The 21,708-nt window shown below is 40.8% G+C and overlaps 1 protein-coding gene and 1 pseudogene across 1 annotated transcript; one reads left to right on the top strand and one right to left on the bottom strand.

Annotated features, from left to right (window-relative positions):
- Nucleotides 1–823: 823 nt before the first annotated feature.
- Nucleotides 824–1,803, top strand: LOC123465528 (annotated as a pseudogene).
- A 9,695-nt stretch (nt 1,804–11,498) lies between these two features.
- On the bottom strand, nt 11,499–16,148 carry LOC123465527 (olfactory receptor 1G1-like). The gene is made up of 2 exons (XM_045164713.1): nt 16,047–16,148; nt 11,499–12,444 (listed from the first exon to the last, which is right to left on the bottom strand). The coding sequence occupies exon 2, from the start codon at nt 12,438–12,440 to the stop codon at nt 11,499–11,501; it is 942 nt and encodes a 313-aa protein (XP_045020648.1). The 5' UTR covers nt 12,441–12,444; nt 16,047–16,148.
- Between the last annotated feature and the right edge of the window lie 5,560 nt (nt 16,149–21,708).

Genomic DNA, 21,708 nt, shown 5'->3' with positions numbered 1-21,708 from the left:
AAAGGGGAAACTCTTCAGTTAGAATAGTGACATGGAAACGTTTGAGTTATAAAAAGAATGATTCTGGATAATGTCAACGCATTGTAGGGAAGTGAAAGTAGAGAGAGTACAAATTTGTTGACATTGTTTAGGTGAGAATAGTAACTGAGCTAAATGGTGGCTGTAGGATGTCAAGAAGGGCATATATGAGAAATGTTCAGAAAGCAGGACTGGAAACACAGTAAATGAACAAGGAGAGATGAGGAGAGGGAGGAGTCAAGGATGGCTCTCAGGTCTGGCTTGTATGTCTTGTAGGTGGTACTGTCAATCACTGAGGTAGAGAACATTGGGAGTGAAGCAAATATGGGACTGAAGAAACAACAAGTCTAATCTTGGGAATATTTGTCTTGGAGTGAAGGTGAAACATGCAAATAAGATGGTCATCAGGGAGTTCAGCACCCAGGTCTGTAGCTCGGAAGAATGGTGTGGGCTGAATAAGAGTAGAAGGACAATATGCTGAGGATCCCCAATATTCAAAGGATGACTTGGCACAAAGACTTCTCTAATGACTGTGTGAAGAAGGTGTTGTTATGGAAGCCAGAATAAAACAGGAGCATGAGGTATCACCATGGCCAAGAGATGAGAGAGTCCTACAAAGGAAAAAGTGATCATTAGTACTGAATGGGATATGTTATTGAATTTAGAGACATGAATGTTATTGCAGACTTTGAAGGGGGAGTTTCAGTAGCGTCACCTACCGCCTGTGCCTAAATTCTCAGTCATCCACCATTTGACAATAAGCCACATGCTATACGCATTATTTATTTTTTATATTTGGATTTAAGGTCTGTGACTTTTTATAAATAATTGAGTTATCAAATGACAAAGAGGAACCAAACCATCATCTCAGAGTTCCTCCTTTTGGGCCTGCCTATCCAGCCAGAGCATCAAAACCTGTTCTATGCTCTGTTCCTGGCCATGTATGTTACCACCATCCTGGGGAACCTCCTCATAATGCTCCTGATTTGCCTGGACCCCCACCTCCACACACCCATGTATTTGTTTCTCAGTAACCTGTCTTTCTCTGACCTCTGCTTCTCCTCTGTCACAATGCCTAAGCTGTTGCAGAATGTGAAGAGCCAAGTCCTGTCCATCCCCTACGCAGGCTGTCTGGCCCAGATGTATTTTTACTGTTTTTTGGAGTTCTTGAGAGCTTCCTGCTTGTGGCCATGGCCTATGACCACTACGTGGCCATCTGCTTCCCCCTGCACAACACCTCCATCATGAGCCCCAGGCTGTGTCTTGCCCTGCTGGCGCTGTCCTGGGTGCTGACCACTGCCCATGCCATGTTGTACACCGTGCTCATGGCCAGGCTGTCTTTCTGCGCTGACAATGTGATTCCTCACTTTTTCAGTGACACATCTACTTTGTTGAAGGTGTTCTGCTCTGATACTCAACGGGTTGGTGATACTTTTCATGGGAGGACTCATTCTCATGATCCCATTTCTATCCATCATCATGTCCTGTGCACGAATTGTCTCCTCCATCCTCAAAGTTCCTCCTGCCAGGGGTATCCGCAAGGCCTTCTCCACCTGTGGCTCCCACCTCTCCATGGTGTCTCTCTTCTATGGGACAATTATTGGTCTCTACTTGTGCCCATCAACTAATAACTCTACTGTTAAGGAGGCTGTGATGGCCGTGATGTACACTGTGGTGACCCCCATGCTGAACCCCTTCATCTACAGCCTGAGGAACAGAGACATGAAAAGAGCCCTTGGAAGAGTCTTTTGGAAAAAGAAAATATCTTTCTCTCTAAAATGGTAACAATTGGGGTTTTTACACTATTTAATTCAGTGGTTATGGTAATGTTGCCAGTGGAGTTTTACTCTAAATCAGTGGCTTTCTTTTTTCAGTTTTAAAGTCATTAACCTTTTTATTCAAGCAAAACCCCACGATAAAGGCTAATATGAAAATATGATGACCATGAAGCTGTGTTTGAAGTAGAATTGAGGTCAGGAAACCATCTGCTCTGCATCTTTATTTTCCTCTTCCCAGGTGGAATTCATGTTTGAAAATAAGATTTATATATTTTTTGTGCAGAATGTCTATTATCCATGTCAATTCAGGAATTAGCTTTTCAAGCATCACTGGAATCATTGCTTTCTTCCTGCTCAAAAATCCTTAATGATGCTCGCAAATGAAGAAAGAATGAAATGTACGCTTTCTGGCTCACAGAAGCACAGAGAGTCCTGGAGTTCTCTATTTCTGATACACCTTCCCTTTTATCACCATGATTAAAAGCATTTGTTACTACCTTATCTCCATGCGTATACTTACAGCATTTTATTCTTTAATTGTACTTTTTGGGCCCAGATCAGAGCAACCTTCCTTTAGGAGAGATAATAAATAGAAAACACTTACTGAGTGTTTTTGTATGTGTCAGGCACTTTTCCCATCTATTAATCTACCACCTCTATGATGTTGCTCCTATTATTTTCCTCTTTACAGACACAGTGATAGAAACATTAATTTACTGTCCAACATCACATAAGAAGTAAGTGGTGTAGTTAAGATCTGAACTCAGGTAGTTTGGCTTCACAGCTCTAGATCTCCATGACCATACAATACTGCATCTTCAGACTATACAATCTTACTCCTTTCCATTATAACGGTGGATTCTGTCCAGTTCATGTCCTCTTCATATTTCTTATTGAGGCATTGAATTGCCATTTTCTTCATACACAACCAGAAATTATAGAACAGAAGTTGTAAACTGTATTCCTGGGGAGCCAAGAAAGAAATATGATGAGTGTAAAGTGTATCAGATTTAAGAAAACTCAACTGCAGGGATATGGTCAAAGATATTTTATTTTATGAATACATGGAGTATATATACCTCTACCATAACTCAAAAATCTATGCTACTAGAGATGATATAATTTTCATAATGAATAAATTCTAATTGAAAATAGAAATATTTAATCATGAAATATATTATTGTATCTTATTACTCCTTTGATTTAGAAACAAAATCTGGCATTTTTCTTTCTGACTAGTTTGACATCTTTTGTTTTCTCTTGAATTACCTAGTAGAAAATTCAGACTTGGGTCTAATAACCAGGAGTGATATTTAGAGTTTTTTTTCCTGTTTAATAATAGATAAGAGCTGTTTGCAAATGCATGCACTTTGAATATAGGTCAAATTTTTGCACAAGCATTTTTATATTTAGAGTTGCTTTTCTGATGATATAAATAGAATTTTGATATTCTGAGGTTGCTATATATTTTTCAATATTACATTGCACTGTATCATTAATGTTTTTTTTTCTCTTTATTTATACCATCCTATTGAGAGAGGTGAGCTAACATGTTCATATAACACATAATATTATTTTATTGTCATATAATTGGTAATAAAGAAATCTTTTAAAATAATTCATTCTTCAACTCTATAATTTTAGATATCTAGACAGGTTATTACTTTCATTTCTGTAAATGCATTTTAGCAATTGTGAGTAGCTTGCATTATTCTTTGCTGAATTAAGTTTGCAAAGACACAGTTTAAAAAAAAGGAATCAGTCAATTGAATTATTTGTTTACTTATTTGTGGATGCCTTTGGAGAGAAATATTCAGAGTGGTTACATGATTTTCAGTGTCAAACCAAGGCCGTGTATTTAATCAAAGCTTTGTAAATATTAGAGTTAAAATATTTTCTTTTGCCTCACATGAGTAACTCATTTTCTTTAAACATTTCCAAAGCCTTTTTGGCCCCATGATGCCTAACCTCCATGCAGTACCAAAGGCCACCATCTTGTGTATTCAGGTTATTAATGACCAGTTCAATTTTGGGGAACACATTCAATTTATGATATTAATCACTGTTCTGTGATGGGCTTCATTTTTTACTTTTTAGCACTGAAAAATTACTGCAAAAAATAAACTCATATTCAGTGTCATGCAAAATATTGCCACTTTGGATTTTATTTTAAAAAATGTTTAATATTATTACCAATATGGCCAGAGTAAAATTTGTAGCCAGTAATTTCAACCATCTCACATTAAAAATTTGAAGCTTTTCTTTCCCCCAACATATTTTCAACTAATATCTTAATATTGAACCTGTTAGGAGAGTCTTAGCCAAAATTTCTGAGGAATAATCAAACCTTTCATCAACAACACAAACAAATATGGTGAATTGAGTGGTATTATTTGCCTATATTCTCACGTGGCAACAGGCATGAATGCTTGTCTCTGTTCGAAGCACAAAATTTTTGCTAAATCCTAAAGATCCTCAAAAATCTCTAAAAGATTTGATGCCCAATTATTTCATTTAATACAACAGCATTTCACAATATCATTGTTCATTTTATAATTATATGGAAAAATAAACCATTTAAACATTTAATTTTAGTTTCTGCTTGTTAAATTTTTCATGTCATAACTTTTCTGTATAGTGGTCATTGTAAGATTTGCTTAAAGTTAAATAGTTTTGACACAGTTTCATTTTGCTTATTTACTAAACATGTTGGAATACTGTATTTTTCCAGAAAGAGATAGTCTTGGCATTGTAGTACTGTGGTCAGGTAAATTGAAGGATGCATGCTGTGTGCTTAGCAGCTCAATCATGTCTGACTCTTTGTGACCCTTTGGACTATAGCCTTCCAGGCTCCTCTGTCCATGTGATTTTTCAGGCAAGAATACTAGAGTGGGTTGCCATTTCCTCCTCCAGGGAATCTTCCTGACCCAGGGATTGAACCCGTGTCACCTGTGTTTCTTGCATTGCAGGTGGATTTTCACCCGCTTAGCCATTGGGAAAGCCTAAGTTGAAGAATCTTATGCTACAAAATTCTGGTATTACTGTTGTGCTGTGCTGTGCTTAGTCACTCAGTTGTGTCTGACTCTTTGTAACCCCATGGCCTGTAGCCAGCCAGGCTCCTCTGTCCATGGGGATTCTCCAGGCAAGAATACTGGAGTGGGTTGCATGCCCTCCTCCAGGGGATCTTCCGAACCCAGGGATGGAACCTGTGTCTCTTATGTCTCCTACATTGGCAGGCAGGTTCTTTACCCATTAGTGCCACCTGGGAAGCCCCAGTTAATCACGCAGGTAGGCAGTTCTACATCTTCCCAGAGCCACCTCATCTCATCTATGAGGACTTGCAAGTTTGAGAAGCAGGTGCAGCAAGGCATGTGACAGCATTTTATAGCATACTATAAGAATTAGATGACATTTTATATTATCTTTAAATTCTAAGGAATTGGATTGTATGAATGCTCTTGCAATGTTTGTGACTGTGTTTTTGAGACAGAGAAACTGGAGAAGAGAGAAGATAGGGAACGGAGAAAAGAGACAACATGAGCTTGTGATGTCTGTATCTTACTCTCTGTTTGTGTGGCTCTCAGAGTCTCTTGGTTCTGCTGCTTCCAGTTTCCTACTATATAGGATGAAAATTCAGTCAGGACACAGAGGACCTTAAGACATTGCTTTGTCAATAGGACTTAGTGACTTGTCCTACTGGCTAAAGATGGAAAGAAGCTATTAGTGCCTGGATCTTCTGTCCCTGTGAGAGAGGAGACAGAATGGAAGGCTGTGGATGCCCTGATGAGGATGATGATCTGAGAAATGAAGCTTCAATCTCACACTCATAAAGAAAAAGGAGTGTACTAGGAGCACTCTACCATCAATTTTGACGAGGCCTTGGGGAAGCAGTCCCATGACAGTTTGTTGAGATGAACCTGGATAATTGCTCCAGTGTTAATATCTATAAGAAAAGGTCTTGGGAAATGATTTTATTTACAAGGAATAAATGAGTTCCATATGGGGAAGTCTTCCTTTTAGGAAGCCTTCTTAAAAGGGTTCCTAGAAGTTTAAGAGTACACCAGAGTTAACGAAGACATCCAGCATGTGCTCCTGCCTGGCTTTGAGTCACCAGGGGAATGGAAAGTCTCAAGTATGAAATTTGGATCGGAGTGAGCCCATATTTCCTGGTGGCTCAGATAGTAAAGAATTCGCCTGCAATGCAGGAAGCCCGGATTTGATCCCTGGGTTGGGAAGATCCCTTGGATCTGGCATGGCAACCCATTCCAGTATTCTTGCCTGGGAAATCCCATGGACAGAGGAGCCTGGCGGGCTTCAGTCCATAGCATCACAAATAGTCAGACGTGACTGAGCACACACTCACAAGCCCACATTGCTAGTGACTCCAAATACTAAGTAAAAGTAATGGAAAAAAACCCATGTTTAGAGGAAAATAAAGTCACTGTAGCCTTCAAATTATTTCTCTGAATAATTTTTTCAAACAGAATATCAAGCACAAGACCAAAGAGAAGCAGAAGCACAAGGAAATAAGGTATCAAAGATAAGAACCAGCAGATGTAAGACAGAAAAGGACTCCAGGTGGTATGATAATCAGACATAGTGAACATTGACATTTGCAAAGCTTATGAAATGAAACCAAATCTGAAAATTTCGGCAGGAATTTTTACAAACTGAAAAATATGAGTAACTGGTCCTCACATAACAAACACATTTTCCACACTCTGTAATTCCCCTCATATTATTCTTGTCATTGTTCCTGCATGAGTAATCACTCCTAGCAGTATAATTTAGTTTTACCCATTTTATACTTTATATCAATGAATGGATGTTGTTTATACTCTTGTCTGTTATATATCTAATTTTAGTAGATAGTTCTAGACAGTTTCCCCAAGTTCTTGTGCCAGTTTTCCTCCCCTTTCACAGCATATGAGAGTTCTAGTTGTTCCTAATTATTTGACATTTCCCCATCCTTTTCATTTAAGCTGTTTTAGTCTGTGTGTAGTGTTAGTATGTTTTAAATTTGCATTTCCTTGATAACTACTGAAGTCAAGTGTCTTTTCATATGGTTACTATTTTAATATGTGTATTTTGTTGTGTAAATTCTCTTTTTAGGCCTTTAGCCCATTTTTCTATTGATATTTTTAGGTTTATTTGTAATTATATGTTGCAGCTATGAATTCATGAGATGTTGTAGTAAGAATACAACTGGTTTTTACTCAGTTAATGATGGAGAGAGAAGATTTTAATGTCAGTATAGGTTAATTTATCATTTTATCTTTATTCCTTTTTGTATCTTTTCTAAGAAATCTTTGCTAAATCTTTAATAATGGTCTCCTATATTTTACTCCTGAGCTATTTATTGTTTTCCCTTTAACCTTTAGATCTACTATTAATCTAGTGTTGATTATGATATCGGGTGAGGTAGAGGTCAAGAAGCTATGTTCTCCCCACAAATATTGATATCTAACTAATCCAGACCCATTTATTGAAATGACCATCTTTTTCCTGCTGTATTTCCCATTAGTCAGATGACTGCACCTCTGTGAATCTGTTTCTGGACTCTATTCTGTTCCATTTCTCAGTTGTTGATCCTTGCGTCAATATTCCACTCATTAATTACTGTATCTTTTAATGGCATTGTTACATGGTTTAAATTCTTTAGTTTTCTTTAGTATTTCTTTGCCTCTTTTTGACTCTCAATTTCCATTTCCATTTTGGCTGGTTAATTTCTCTAAAAAAAGACTGGCTAGGATTTTGAATTGTATTGCATTGAAACTAGATTAATTAGGAAGAGAATGGGTTTCTTTGCAATATCGAGTCCTTTAAGTCTTAGACATGGTGTATTTCTCCACTTTTTTGTTATTTATCTCAATAACACTTTGCATTCTTCTGAGTAAACATCTCCCAAATCTTCGGCTAGATTTATATTTGTGTATCCATTGCCTTTTATTAAATTTAAATTGTATATATTTAAGGTGTACAACATGATGTTTTGATATACATGTATATACTGAAATGATTAGTACAATCAAGCTAATTAACATCTCCATCTCCAGCATTTTCTTTCATGATGAGAACACTTGAGGTCTACTCTCTTAGCAAAGTTCCAGTATATAATACAGTATTATTAACTATGCTGTGATTAAATCTCTAGACTTTACTAATCCTACCTAACTACAACTTTGGGCTCTTTGAAAACATGTCCCCTTACCTGCATCTCCCAACCCTGGTAGCGATGATTCTGCTTTCTACTTCTAAGAATTTAACTTTTTTAGAGTCTGTATGTAAGTGAGATCATGCAGTATTTTTATTTCTGTGTCTGGCTTATTTCATCTAGCATGGTATCCTTCAGGTTGATCCATGTTTTGTCACAATGGCAGGAGCTCCTTTTTTAAAGCCAACTAATATTCCATTGTGTGTTTATACCACAATATCTTAATCCATTCATGCATCAACAGACACAGGTTGTTTTCACATCTTACTGAACCAGATTCGTTTGCCTGATTTACAGCAAGCCAAATCCTGTGATTCCATGGTTTGCAGCAGAGAAACGGTTTATCCATGAGGCAGCCAAGTGAGAAGAACAAATCTCAAATCTGTATCCCCTAAAGGCTAAAGGCTTGGGATATTTACATGATAAAAGGTAATAGAAAAAGAGAAAAAAGTAAGGTAATCATTGTTCTGTGCAAACATGCCTAGGCTACATGCTTCGCCATGGGACATAAATTCTGAAAATGGCCCTGAACTTTTGTGACGTCAAAAGGAACCATATGCTTCATTTACAAATGTCTACTTATTAAATATTTTTGTGGGTAAGAAGTGACAATACAGAAGATTTGCTATAATCATAGATGACAGAAATAATTTTCCATTTTCAGTAACTCTACCAATAATTTTATTTTGCTGTAAGAGAAATGGATAACAGAGGATGAGATGGTTGGATAGCATCACCAACTCAATGGGTGTGAGTTTAAGCAAACTCAGGGACATGGTGACGGACAGGGAAGCCTGGGGCACTGCAGTGCATGGGGTCACAAAGAATCTGATACGACTTAGTAACTGAACAACAATATTTATTAAGCTAGTAAAATGAATAACGATAGTGAAGCAGTATTGGTGAGATCTTGCAGAAACAGTTTTATTTGATAGCAATTTGACAGTTTAGAATATGAGCTTTAAAACAAGTGATAAGTATATGTGGATTTATTTATTTTTAGGACTCTAGGCTAGGAGAATAAACCACACAATAAAGTAATGTTTGTTGAAATGATCTTTTTTTCATATTCAAAGATGTGAGTTAATCTTCAAATAGCACAGTAAAACAATCTTTGACAAAACTATGGTGTAAGGCTGTGTTGACACACCTCAAAATATATAATTATGACAAACATGAAAACTGTTGCTACATGAAAATTCATAATGCAAAATGTCAGTGTGAAAGAGTGACACATAATTTAAGTTAAAAGGTAGAACTAAATGTTAATTTAAACAGTGAAAGACGCACAACTGTCAATGAATTAGGTGGGAATATGGGATGGTGCAAACCTGTGTATTTAAGTAGGTAAAATTTCACCTTAAATTTAAGCACCCCGAGTGGGTAGCCATTCCCTTCTCCAGGGGATCTTCCTGACTCAGGGACTGAACCTAGGTCTTCTGCATTGCAGGCAAATTCTTAATCGTCTGAACCACCAGGACAAGCATGATTTCAAAGGTAGACAGAAATCTTCCCTGCATGTGAATCCCAGTAAGTGAGAAATCCTGCATTAAATCCCACGATATTCTCCGCAAGAATGATAGGATGCCTTCTAGTTTCACAGTGCAGACCATAGGCAGTCCTTAGCAGCAGTGCTTGAGAGTGAATTCACATAATCTGATGCTTGCTCACCTTTCATTTTAACAAGAACTACTACTACAATAGCTGACATTTACTGAAAACATACTATATTCTAGGAAGTACATAGTTACATTCATATCTAATTCGTTACAAACCATGCTTTACAGACAGTACCACATTCAAACTTCCTGACAACACAATGAGGTAAGTTATACTTGCTCTGAAAGGTTAAGGAATTTCCTAGGGTCACACGGCTTACAAGTGGCAAAACTAAGCTTTGAACTTGCTTGTCTAACTCTGGAGCTAGTGCCGTCTACCACTTTGCTATACTATATTTTATTGACAGAAGATAGAGTGTGAACTTACTCTCAGGTGAATAGGGAGTAGGTGAGCTATCAACAGGGGCTTCCCAGGCGGTGCTTGTGGTAAAGAACCCGCCTGCCAGTGCAGGAGATGTAAAGGACACGGGTTCGATCCTTGGGTCAGGAAGATCCCCTGGAGAAGGGAATGGCTACCCGTTTCAGTATTCTTGCCTGGAGAATCCCATGAACAGAGGAGCCAGGTGGGCTACAGTCCATAGGGTCACAAGAAGTCGGACATGACTAAAGTGACTTAGCATGCACGCACAAGTTATCAACAACTGATTTCCATTGGAAAAGATATTATCAACAGAAATCACAATCTATGTTATGGATGCTTACAGCCAGGTACCTAAAGAGAATGAAAAATATCACCCTGTAGTAACTTTTCATTTTCTTATAGAATCTAACTGGTCTTGGGGCACCTTACTGCATGTATATTTGCTCCAATGTTTACTGACTTAGCTTTTGGGTAACCATCAATAATAATCAGCATAATGCAGATATTGGCTTGAGTTGAATACAGAACAATGTGGGCTCTCTGTGGGTCATATAAGTTATGAACTGGTGATGGTAGACCTAATGCTTGGATAAATCATTTGAACTTTATTCTGTAGGCAGCATAAAACCATTTGCATTTTCTGATAGGGTTGTGATGATATAATCATACTCTATGAAGATTCATCTGACTGTGGTGTACAGAATGGATGGAGTGAGGAGAGACTGGGGACTGGAGAACATCTAGGAGGGGTTTCAATCATTCAGGTGAGAGATTTGAAATAGTCATAAAATCATTCTTTCCTGATCCCCAACGTTATGATTGCAACTATGCCAGTGGGATTTAATACATCTTAACGGTGCCAGGCATTATGCCAAGTGATGCAAGGGTGAAATTGACTTGCAAAATGTTCCCCAAAGATAAAAATGAAGTTTTCAAGTGAAATTTAAGGTGTTAGGAAGGATGGGGATTTGGATGCCTGGTAAAATGTTGTAGTAGGTCTAGCTAAAGATTCCATCCCATCAGACCCTTCCCAGTCCCAGTGTCTGTTCTTTCAGCCTAGGGGTGTCACAGACACGGGGAGTCTCAGAGTTAAAATGCTATTGGTAGGGGTCCAAGTCACCAAGGTCCCAGTGATGGCAGGAAAAAGTTATCTTTTCCTGGAGTTTATTCTTGACTACATACAATAGTACAACCAAATATTCCCTTATTTTGGCCATGCACTATCTCATGTGGTTTCAAAAGATTCAAGCACATCCTTTATGATATTATACAACTGGATGGCTGTAATTCTAGAACATTATGATTGTAAGAACTTAAGCTGATGATATTGCCCTGATAATGGGTTTGTTCTAATGTTTCCTGTAGCTTAGGCATGAATATTTCAATTTCAGATCACAGGTCTTAGAAGTGAGATTCCCCACTTTTTCTCCCTTTCTCATTCTTCTCTGCTTAATTGTGGTGAATGTAATTGGGTAGGAACCCCCATATTAGATGTGAAGTCATTCCCACTAAAAGGACTGAATTTTCCTAGCCCACATTAGCTTTTTCAGGGAAGACTTGATGTCTCTGTTCCTCAAACTGTAGATAAAGGGATTTAGCATCGGGGTTACCACCGTGTACATCACTGATGCAACTGCACCCTTCTGTGCCGAGTGGCTGGAGAGGGGGCTGAAGTAAACACAAAAGGAACTCCCAAAGTATAGAGAGACCACAGAGAGGTGAGAGCTGCAGGTGGAAAAGGCTTTCCGCTTCCCCCGAGCTGAGGGGATCTTCAGGATTGTCGAGAAAATGTATGCATAAGAGATAACCAGGCAAAGCACACAAACCAGACCCATAAGACCCCCTACAGTGAAGATCACAAGTTCATTGATGAAGGGGTCTGTGCAGGACAGACTCAGAAGGGGGTTGATGTCACAGAAGAAGTGTGAAATCTCTTGGTCTGCACAGAAGGACAGGCTGCTCATCAAGAGTGTGTGTAGGAGGGAATGGAGGGCATTTGTGACCCAGGATGCAGACACTAGGAAGACACAGAGGCCAGGGCTCATGACCATGATGTAATGGAGTGGGTAGCATATGGCCACGTAGCGGTCATAGGCCATGACAGCCAAGAGGGATGCCTCCAGCATCCCAAACATCAAGAAAAAATACAGTTGTGATAGACACCCTATGTAGGAGATGACCTGATTCTGGGCCCATATATTTGCCAGCGTCTTGGGGACTGTGGTAGAAACAAAGCAGGTATCAGTGAGGGAGAGGTTGGCCAGGAAGAAGAACATGGGAGTGTGGAGTTGAGCATCAGCAGTGATGGCCAGAATGATGAGGAGGTTCCTCGTCACTGTGACCAGGTACATGGACAGGAACAGACCAAAGAGGGGCCACTGCTGCTCTGGCTGTTGGGAGAGTCCCAGAAGGAAAAATTCTGAGACACTGGTCAGGTTTTCCCATTCCATTTGTCTGTAAGCAGAAAGTAGAGTTAAATGAATGAGATTGGTAAGCCCTGGATTGTGAGCTCTGAAAATTATGAGATATTCCAGCGTTGATATTCTAGGGTGGGGTTGAATCATATAAAATCTCCAATATTTAACTGCTTGTTGTTCAATCACCAAGTTGTGTCTGACTCTGTGCTACCCCATGGACCATAGCCTGCCAGGCCTCCCTGTCCCTCACTGTCTCCTGGAGTTTGCCCAAGTTCATGTCCATTGAATTGGTGATGCCACCTGCAGAAATACCAGTTTCATCTAGTTCAGCAGACTGTTTGCAAATGCTTGTGCGTGGTGCCACGGAAAACTGAAGATTTGTCTGCAGTGGGAGAAGAGGTTTTTGAAAAAACTTTATTATATATGTGTTAATCCAATATGGGCTTTCCTGGTGTCTCAGATGGCAATGAATCTGCCCGCAATGCAGAGAGAGACCCTGGTTCAATCCGTGGGTCGAGATCGACCCTTGGAGAAGGGCATGGCAATCCAATCCTGTATTCTTGCCTGGAGAATTCCATGGACAGAGGAGCCTGGCTGGCTATAGTCCATGGGTTTGCAAAGTTGGACATGACTGAATGACTAACACTTTCACTTTTCAATCCAGTACATATATCTGGGGGAGTAGGCTGGACATGTTAGTTTGCTTAACTCTTATGGTATTCGTGTGGACATTATGATAATCCATCCTGGGATTTCACGAGTCAGAAAAGTATTTAACATATTTTCCCAGTGCTTCAAAAAGAATAGCTGCTGGAGAAGGGGCTTGGGAATTGGTAAAAAAGCACATCTAATACTGAAAGCGACTAAACAACAATACTGAAATCATTATCACCACTATCCACACGGCTCATTTGGCCAGAAACCTGGGTATCATTACTGACCCATTTTCCTTCCTCCCTGTCTGCATTCAGGTACCATCAAATCGTGGTAATTTTATTTTCTCAATATAGCTGAAATTTACCTATTTATCTCTATTTACACACTTCCCTCAGGCCCAGCTGCCACTACCATCATCGAGGACAGTAACATTTGTTATTTAGATTTTGGCAGTTGTTCTTGCCTCCAGGCAAACCCACCGGCCATCTGTTCTCACAACAGAGGGAATGAGCTTTCAACACATCATATCTGATTTTATTGCTCCAGCTGAGAAATCCTTCTCGGGCTCCTCTTTACTCTCAGGACAGACTCTAAACTTCTTAACATGGCCTGAAGACCCTTGACTCTACTGGTATTTATTATAGATGTTTCCAGTTATCATGAACCTCCCTCCTGCACTCCACATTTTATGTACCAATTATACTTTGGATTTTTTAAAAGACCCAGATGCAGTCTCACTTTGGACTTTTGCCCATCTTATTTTCTTGGGCTGGAATAGTCTTCTCGCTCTTATTCATCAGACATGCCAAACTTCAGATCTCGGCTTAAATGTTAGTTCTACTAGGAAGCTTTCCCTCCTTGGGTGGGTGGTTTAGTTGCTAAGTTGTGTCTGACTCTTGCGACCCCATGGACTGTAACCCACCAGACTCCTCTGTCCATGGAATTTTCCAGGCAAGAATACTGGAGTGGGTTGCCATTTCCTTCTCCAGGGGCTCTTCCCAACCCAGGGATCAGGCTTGCATCTCCTGCATTGCAGGCAGATTCTTTACCAATTGAGCCACCAGGGAATCTGCCCTCCTTACCCTCACACAAAAAACTCAGGCTTACTGAGTCCCTCCTGGCCCGGTGCCTCCCCCATCACAGCATGTGTCGCTCTGGATTGTGACCATCTATGTGACCATCTACCTCTCTCTGTCTTTCATTCTACTGTGAGCACCACTGAGAGTAGGCAGAGATGTCTATCTTGTTCCTAGTACAACATAGGTACTTAGTAAGTACCCATCATGTGAATAAATAAACACCAAAGAGTAGAAAGAATGGAAAGGGAGATTGTATAGAGGTAATATCAGTCATAGGGAGCAGCCTGAACCTTTCTGTTACTGGTTTCATTCTTAGCTTTGACTAAATAAAGTACTGGCCATAGGAATATGTAGGAAACATTATGGTTACAGAGATATAAAGATGTCAAACAAAGCAAAGGCACTCTTGGTGAATTTAACTTGAATGCCTTCTGGACTCAGGTTCAAGTTTGAGAATGAAAATGAAATTTAAAGAGTCCAGGTTCCCCATTGATAAGGAAAGAAACATTCAGGGAGGACTTCCTTGGTGGTCCGGTGTTTAGAAATCACTTGCTGGTACAGGGGACATGGGTTCCAACCTTAACGTGGGAAGCAGCTAAGCCCACATGCCACAGCTACTGAGCCCAAACACCCTGGAGCCCATGCTCCCCAGCAAGAGAAGCCACTGTAATGAGAAGCCCATACACCGCAACTAGAGAAAGCCCATGTGCAGCAACGAAGACTCAGAGCAGTCAAAAATAAATCATAAAAAAATTTTAAAAGTATATAAAAAAGAGAAGCATCCAGGGAGGAACGGAGTAAAAGATATTAGGTTAAAAACTGAGAGAATTGGGTGGTGGGGCGGGGCTGGATTAGAGTGATTAGGACACACCTCCAACTCATTCTCATTGTGGTTCCAAATATAAATAGTTTCATCCCACTTCTAGAAACAATATGTAAATAGATAATAAAGAAGCAGTAGTAAATGGTTGACTAGTTTGTTTGTTAAAAGTCTCTAGAAGAATAAACAAGACACCAATAAGAGTAACTACTTGCTGGAGGTATGGGAATTGCATGAGTAAGACACAGGGGAGGGAGGGACTGTTCATGTGTGTGTGTGTTAGTCACTCAGTCGTGTCCGACTCTTTGCGACCCCATGGATTGTAGCCCTCCAGGCTCCTCTCTCCAAGGGGTTCTCCAGGCAAGAATGCTGGAGTGGGTTGCCATTCCCTTCTCCAGGGATCTTCCTGACTCAGGGATTGAACCTGGGTCTCCTGCATTGCAGGTGGAGTCTTTACCATCTGAGCCACCAGGGAAACCCTTTCATGTGTATATTTTAGCATATTTTGAGGTTTGAACCACTCAGTGACCATACCACTTACTGAAAATTTAATTACTTAAAATTAATTAACTGAAAATAAATCAATTAATAAATTCATTTCCCTTAAAGCAAACCATAAAAATCTATAAAATGGAGACAATGCAGTATATATGCAGCCACTCTTTGATGGAGATTCCATGAAGAGCAGAGAAACTTGTCTTACTGGAGCCATGTCCTTTTAATGCCTTAATGTGGTGTGTGAGCATGGGTGTGTATGTTTGTGTGTTTGTGCATTTGTGTGGGTGGGTACATGTGTGTTTCCTGCAGAGGCTGGAGGTTAACGGGATCATCTTGAATTATTTGTGGAGAGAAGTTGCCATTGATTCCTGTGCTTTGTTCTTATAGCATGATGACTTTCAGCTTGTAAGATTAAGGACCCAGGCGTCTGCCCCTTTTGTCCACTAAAGCAGCACATCATTGTTGTTTCAGCACTGTTTGTGAGAGATAGGGTCCCAAATGACCATAGGGTAGGACAGAGAGAGGAGAAAGGGGGAGAAAAAAGGAGCAACATGGAGTCGTGTATCTTGCTTTTCTAATCCTTACCTGGCTGTTGTTGCCAATCACTGAGGGTATTACTGGCAGGCTTCTGTCGGCTTCACGCGCATCTCTCCTACAGCGGACCATCAGAAGATGACAGAAACTGCTTTTAAAGGCACAAAAGGAAATTTGCTTCATGCTCTGGATGTGTTAAATAATGTTTGTTGCTATTGCTTCATCTGCTCAAATTTTCTCTTTGGTCTCACAGTATTAGAGAACTTCTAATTTTTGTCCGTTCTGAGAATGAAAGACAATAGCTCCGGGTTGAGGTTACAATCATACCAGTATATGACATCCCAGAAAGCTGCATTGACAGAATACCACATAGAGCCTAACAACCACATAGCATCAGAACATCCCTTTTCTATTTATTTCAGAGTTTTCTGCTCATGTTTGCCCCATGAGAAATGTGTTCTTGCAATTTCATACTCCAGGGATGATGATGAAATCGCAGGAACATACTATGGTCTGTGGTCTTCCCTTGTGGCTCAGCTGGTAAAGAATCTGCCTGAAATGCGAAAGACCTGGGTTCGATTCCTGGGTTGGGAAGATCCTCTGGAGAAGGGAAAGGCTACCCACTCCAGTATTCTGGCCTGGAGAATTCCGTGGACTGTGTATAGTCCATGGGGTTGCAAAGAGTTGAACACGACTGAGCGACTTTCATCTTAGCTGTAGGTTGGATTGATCTCAAGATCTGTTAAACTGAAGTTAATTAATTCTGTGTGGTACTGAGAAGCCACGAGAACTGAGAACCCACTGATGTGTCCCTGCTGTATACTGGCTCAAGAGAGGCTAAGGCGGGACTTCCCTGGTGGTCCAGTAGTTAAGCCGCCAAGCTTCTAACGCAGGGGCCAAGGGTTCCATCTCATCCCTGGTTGGGGAACTGGGACCCCATGTGCTGTGTGGTACAGGCAGAATAAAAAAAAAGAGAGTGGGGGGTGCTAAAGCATGAGGGACCTGTCTGTGACACCTCTGTGGGCCCAACAGGATCCTAGCATTCCTTTCGCTAGCAAAGAAACCAAGTATGTTTACTGCTGTGATTTTTTTTCCTGTAACCTTTCCTGGAGGTGCCGACAGAGGCCTCCTGCACCATGAAAAAGGCCAGATGAGTTGAACCACTCTCGACTCAGAGAGTACCTCACTATCTTGTCTTCTAGACTTGATAATCCTAGTCCAGGTGAGGCTAAGTTGGTGTCGACCCACTTGTCCTATCTATCCCTCTTTTGTGCTGGAGAGACCAGGGGTGAGAAGCTGGGATGCCTTATCATGGCAGGTAACCAGCAGCCTGTTCATGCGTAAGTTGCATAAGCAGATCTATGGGGCACGTGGAAGCTGAAATGACACCCAGCAAGTGACATCTCTTCTTTCTTTTAGAAATGGTCACTTAATAGTCCGTCTTCTCCAACTTCACCTAATTAAGGACACAGAGAATAAAGCAACACCAAACATGGGTGACCTGGGAATATGGATTATTCTGGGAGTCTCTTTAGAAAGTGGAGCTTCCCTGGTAAAAGAATCTGCCTGCAATGCAGGAGACTCGGGTTTGATCCCTGAGTTGGGAAGATCCCCTGGAGAAGGGAATGTCAGCCCACTCCAGTATTCTTGCCTAGAGAATCCCATGGACAGAGGAGCCTAGTGGGCTACAGTCCATGGGTTGCAAAAAGTCAGACATGAACAAACGACTAACTTAACTGGAGTCTCTTTAGAAAAGTGGACAGCCAGTTCATGTGTGTGCTAGAAGTGCTGGCATGATACACCCTTAAATCAGTAATTTAATGGTTTAAACACATTATAATGTGTTTGAATAAAACACATTGTATTGAATAAAATAAATTGTATTGAATGAAATACATGGTATTGAATAAAATAACCACATAATTCTGTGCTGAAAAATCTGCTTTAATTTTTTTTTTCTACCATGGGCATAAGTTAATTAGTAAACTGGTCCTTTAAGAAGGGATGTAGTATGACTTGGAACATGTGGTCTTTGACGCTCAGACTCCATTGACCATGCAGGAATGGCAATTCGCACAGCTGAGTGGACAGAAGCTGGGAAGACAGAGATGTGGGTGGTTCTGTGCTGGTTTCTGCTTTCTCCCCTGGTGTGGGTGCTTCGGATATAGTGGGGTTGAGCGGAGGGGTTGGAGCAGCACCCCTGAGGTGTCTCTGCTCCATCCCTGGGGCATGCATGCATGTGCATTATTGTTATGGCGGTTTTCACCCTTGCTCAAGGATCGGCCAGGACCTGGGCTGGTTCTGCTTCTTGTGCCTGCGCATGTGCCTGCTAACAACTGCGGTCTCCACGCTGGCTGGTGGCAGGGCCTTGCTGAACCATCTCCACTTTTTCCACGGTGCATCACTGGCAGTTGCACTCTCTGTCTGGCTAGAGGCAGGGCTGGGTCCTGACCTGGCTCTGCTCCTTCCCTGGTGAACGCTCACGTGCGTGGGCAATGATAGCCTCCTCTTTAGTGGGGAGCAGTGCTGGAGCTGGGGTCTGGTGTGGGCTGAGGGATGTGCTGGAGTCTTCCTGGCAGGTTGGCCAGAGCACCAAGAGGTTTCCTATCTGCTGCCTCCTCACTAGGATTGAGAATATCCAGATTTGTGCACAAGCTCTTTAAGAGCAGTGTCAGTTTCTCATAGCCCTCTGATAAGCCCCTCTTGTTTTTCAAGCCATATATGTGGGCTTGTCTTCCGGGTGTTGGATCCTAGGTCTGGGTTGCTTAATATGTGGCTTGAACCCCTCCATCCCCACGGAGGATCACTGAGCCCATGTCCCCCGCTTCTATGGTTCACTCGTTATAGGTGTGGGTCTTGACTAGATTGCTTCCCTTCTTCTCCTGCCAGACTCCGTGTGGGTTTCTGTACAGCCTTGGTTGCAGAAGAGCCATTCTGCTAGTCTTCAGGTCATTATCAGTAAGAGTTATTCTATATGTATTTGTAGTTTTGATGTGTTTTTTTGGGGGAGAGGTATGCTCAGGGTCTTCTTACTTTACCGTTTTGATTCCACCTCAGCACATAAGGATATTAAACCAGCTATTATAACTATGTTCCATGAAGTGAAGGAAAATAGGCAACCAAAAAATGCAATTATAATCTCAGCAGAAAAACTAAAATAAAACAAAAAAGAAATAGACATTCTCCAATTGCTGATGGCTGATTCACGTTGTTGTGTGGCAGAAACCAACGGAAAATTATAAAGCAATTTGCCTCCAATTAAAAATAAATTAAAAAAAAGAAACTCTAGAGCTGAAAATTGCAGTTATTTGAAATAAAAACACACGTTGCTGTTTTAATTTACACGGCTTGGTGACATCCTGGATGAAAACCCCATGGCACAGCATAGGACCTAATAGACTGCAATATATATATATATTAGTTAAGTGGAATTAATCATAAACCTGTCCTCTGGAGCTACACAGGATAAATGTAATACCTTTGATATTAGAAAGATTCTAGATATTAAAAATGACAACCATCAGTTATTCTGTCTAAGAGGAGTATTTTATATCTCCTCTGTGGGTTAGCTGTAGAGTCTAAAGAAGAGTATTGCTGCTGCTGCTGCTAAGTCGCTTCAGTCGTGTCCGACTCTGTGCGACCCCATAGACGGCAGCCCACCAGGCTTCCCCGTCCCTGGGATTCTCCAGGCAAGAACACTGGAGTGGGTTGCCATTTCCTTCTCCAATGCAGGAAAGTGAAAAGTCAAAGAGAAGTCACTCAGTCGTGTCCAACTCTAGCGACCCCATGGACTGCAGCCTACCAGGCTCCACCATCCATGGGATTTTCCAGGCAAAAGTACTGGAGTGGGGTGCCATTGCCTTCTTCGAAAGAAGAGCATTAGGCATGAGGAAACTGGAGTCAGATTCTAGAGCAACATCGTACTAATTAAAAGGTATTTAGGGCTTCCTGGTGGTCCAGTGGATAAGAATTCACCTGCCAGTACAGGAGACACGAGTTCCATCCCTGGCCTGGGGAGATCCCACTTGCTGCAGAGCCACTAAGCGCATGTGCCACAACTCCTGAGCCTGTGCTTTAGAGCCTGACAACTGCAACGACTGAAGCCGGGGTGACCTAGAGCCCTTGCTCCACAACAGGAGAAGCTGCCACGATGACAAGGCCATGCACCACAACCAGAGAGTAGCCCCACTGGGGGCAACTGGAGAAAAGGCTGCACAGCCTGCAAAGACCCAGCACAGCCAAAAATAAATAACACTTAGTAAATAAGTCACTTCAACTTTCAGACATATGACTTTTCTATCTGTAAAGGGGGACTATTTCCATCTATGTCCCAGGGCTATTTTGAAAATTAAGAGACAATACTATACGTAATGTAGTAAATACACATGACCATATACATATGCATATTCAATATTTAATAAAATATCTACTTTCTCTAAACATGCATGGCACGTTTTGCATTTCCTTTGTAGATCTTACTATTTTCTACCTTGTGTTGACTATTGTTTTTTTTTTTTTTTTTCAAGTAATTGAATAGTTTTATTCTAGTATTTACTTTCATATTTATACAAAATACATGTCTATAGCTACCTCTGAAGTAACCAGTTTCAAATATGACTTTCTGGTTTACTATTATAATAATTAAGAGCTTATCTTTTTTTTTTTAATTTAATTTTATTTTTAAACTTTACATAACTGTATTATATTTGCCAAATATCAAAATGAATCCGCCACAGGTATACATGTGTTCCCCATCCTGAACCCTCCTCCCTCCTCCCTCCCCATTCCATCCCTCTGGGTCGTCCCAGTGCACCAGCCCCAAGCATGCAGTATCGTGCATCGAACCTGGACTGGCAACTCATTTCATACATGATATTTTACATGTTTCAATGCCATTCTCCCAAATCTTCCCACCCTCTCCCTCTCCCACAGAGTCCATAAGACTGTTCTATACATCAGTGTCTCTTTTGCTGTCTCGTACACAGGGTTATTGTTACCATCTTTCTAAATTCCATATATATGCGTTAGTATACTGTATTGGTGTTTTTCTTTCTGGCTTACTTCACTCTGTATAATAGGCTCCAGTTTCATCCACCTCATTAGAACTGATTCAAATGTATTCTTTTTAATGGCTGAATAATACTCCATTGTGTATATGTACCACAGCTTTCTTATCCATTCATCTGCTGATGGACATCTAGGTTGCTTCCATGTCCTGGCTATTATAAACAGTGCTGCGATGAACATTGGGGTACTCGTGTCTCTTTCCCTTCTGGTTTTCTCAGTGTGTATGCCCAGCAGTGGGATTGCTGGATCATAAGGCATGTCTATTTCCAGTTTTTTAAGGAATCTCCACACTGTTCTCCATAGTGGCTGTACTAGTTTGCATTCCCACCAACAGTGTAAGAGGGTTCCCTTTTCTCCACACCCTCTCCAGCATTTATTACTTGTAGACTTTTGGATTGCAGCCGTTCTGACTGGTGTGAAATGGTACCTCATAGTGGTTTTGATTTGCATTTCTCTGATAATGAGTGATGTTGAGCATCTTTTCATGTGTTTGTTAGCCATCTGTATGTCTTCTTTGGAGAAATGTCTATTTAGTTCTTTGGCCCATTTTTTGATTGGGTCATTTATTTTTCTGGAGTTGAGCTGTAGGAGTTGCTTGTATATTCTCGAGATTAGTTGTTTGTCAGTTGCTTTATTTGCTATTATC

Source organism: Bubalus bubalis, chromosome 3 (assembly GCF_019923935.1).
Source record: "Bubalus bubalis isolate 160015118507 breed Murrah chromosome 3, NDDB_SH_1, whole genome shotgun sequence".
Taxonomy (NCBI): Eukaryota; Metazoa; Chordata; class Mammalia; order Artiodactyla; family Bovidae; genus Bubalus; species Bubalus bubalis.
This window is presented reverse-complemented; position numbering and strand designations above follow the sequence as displayed.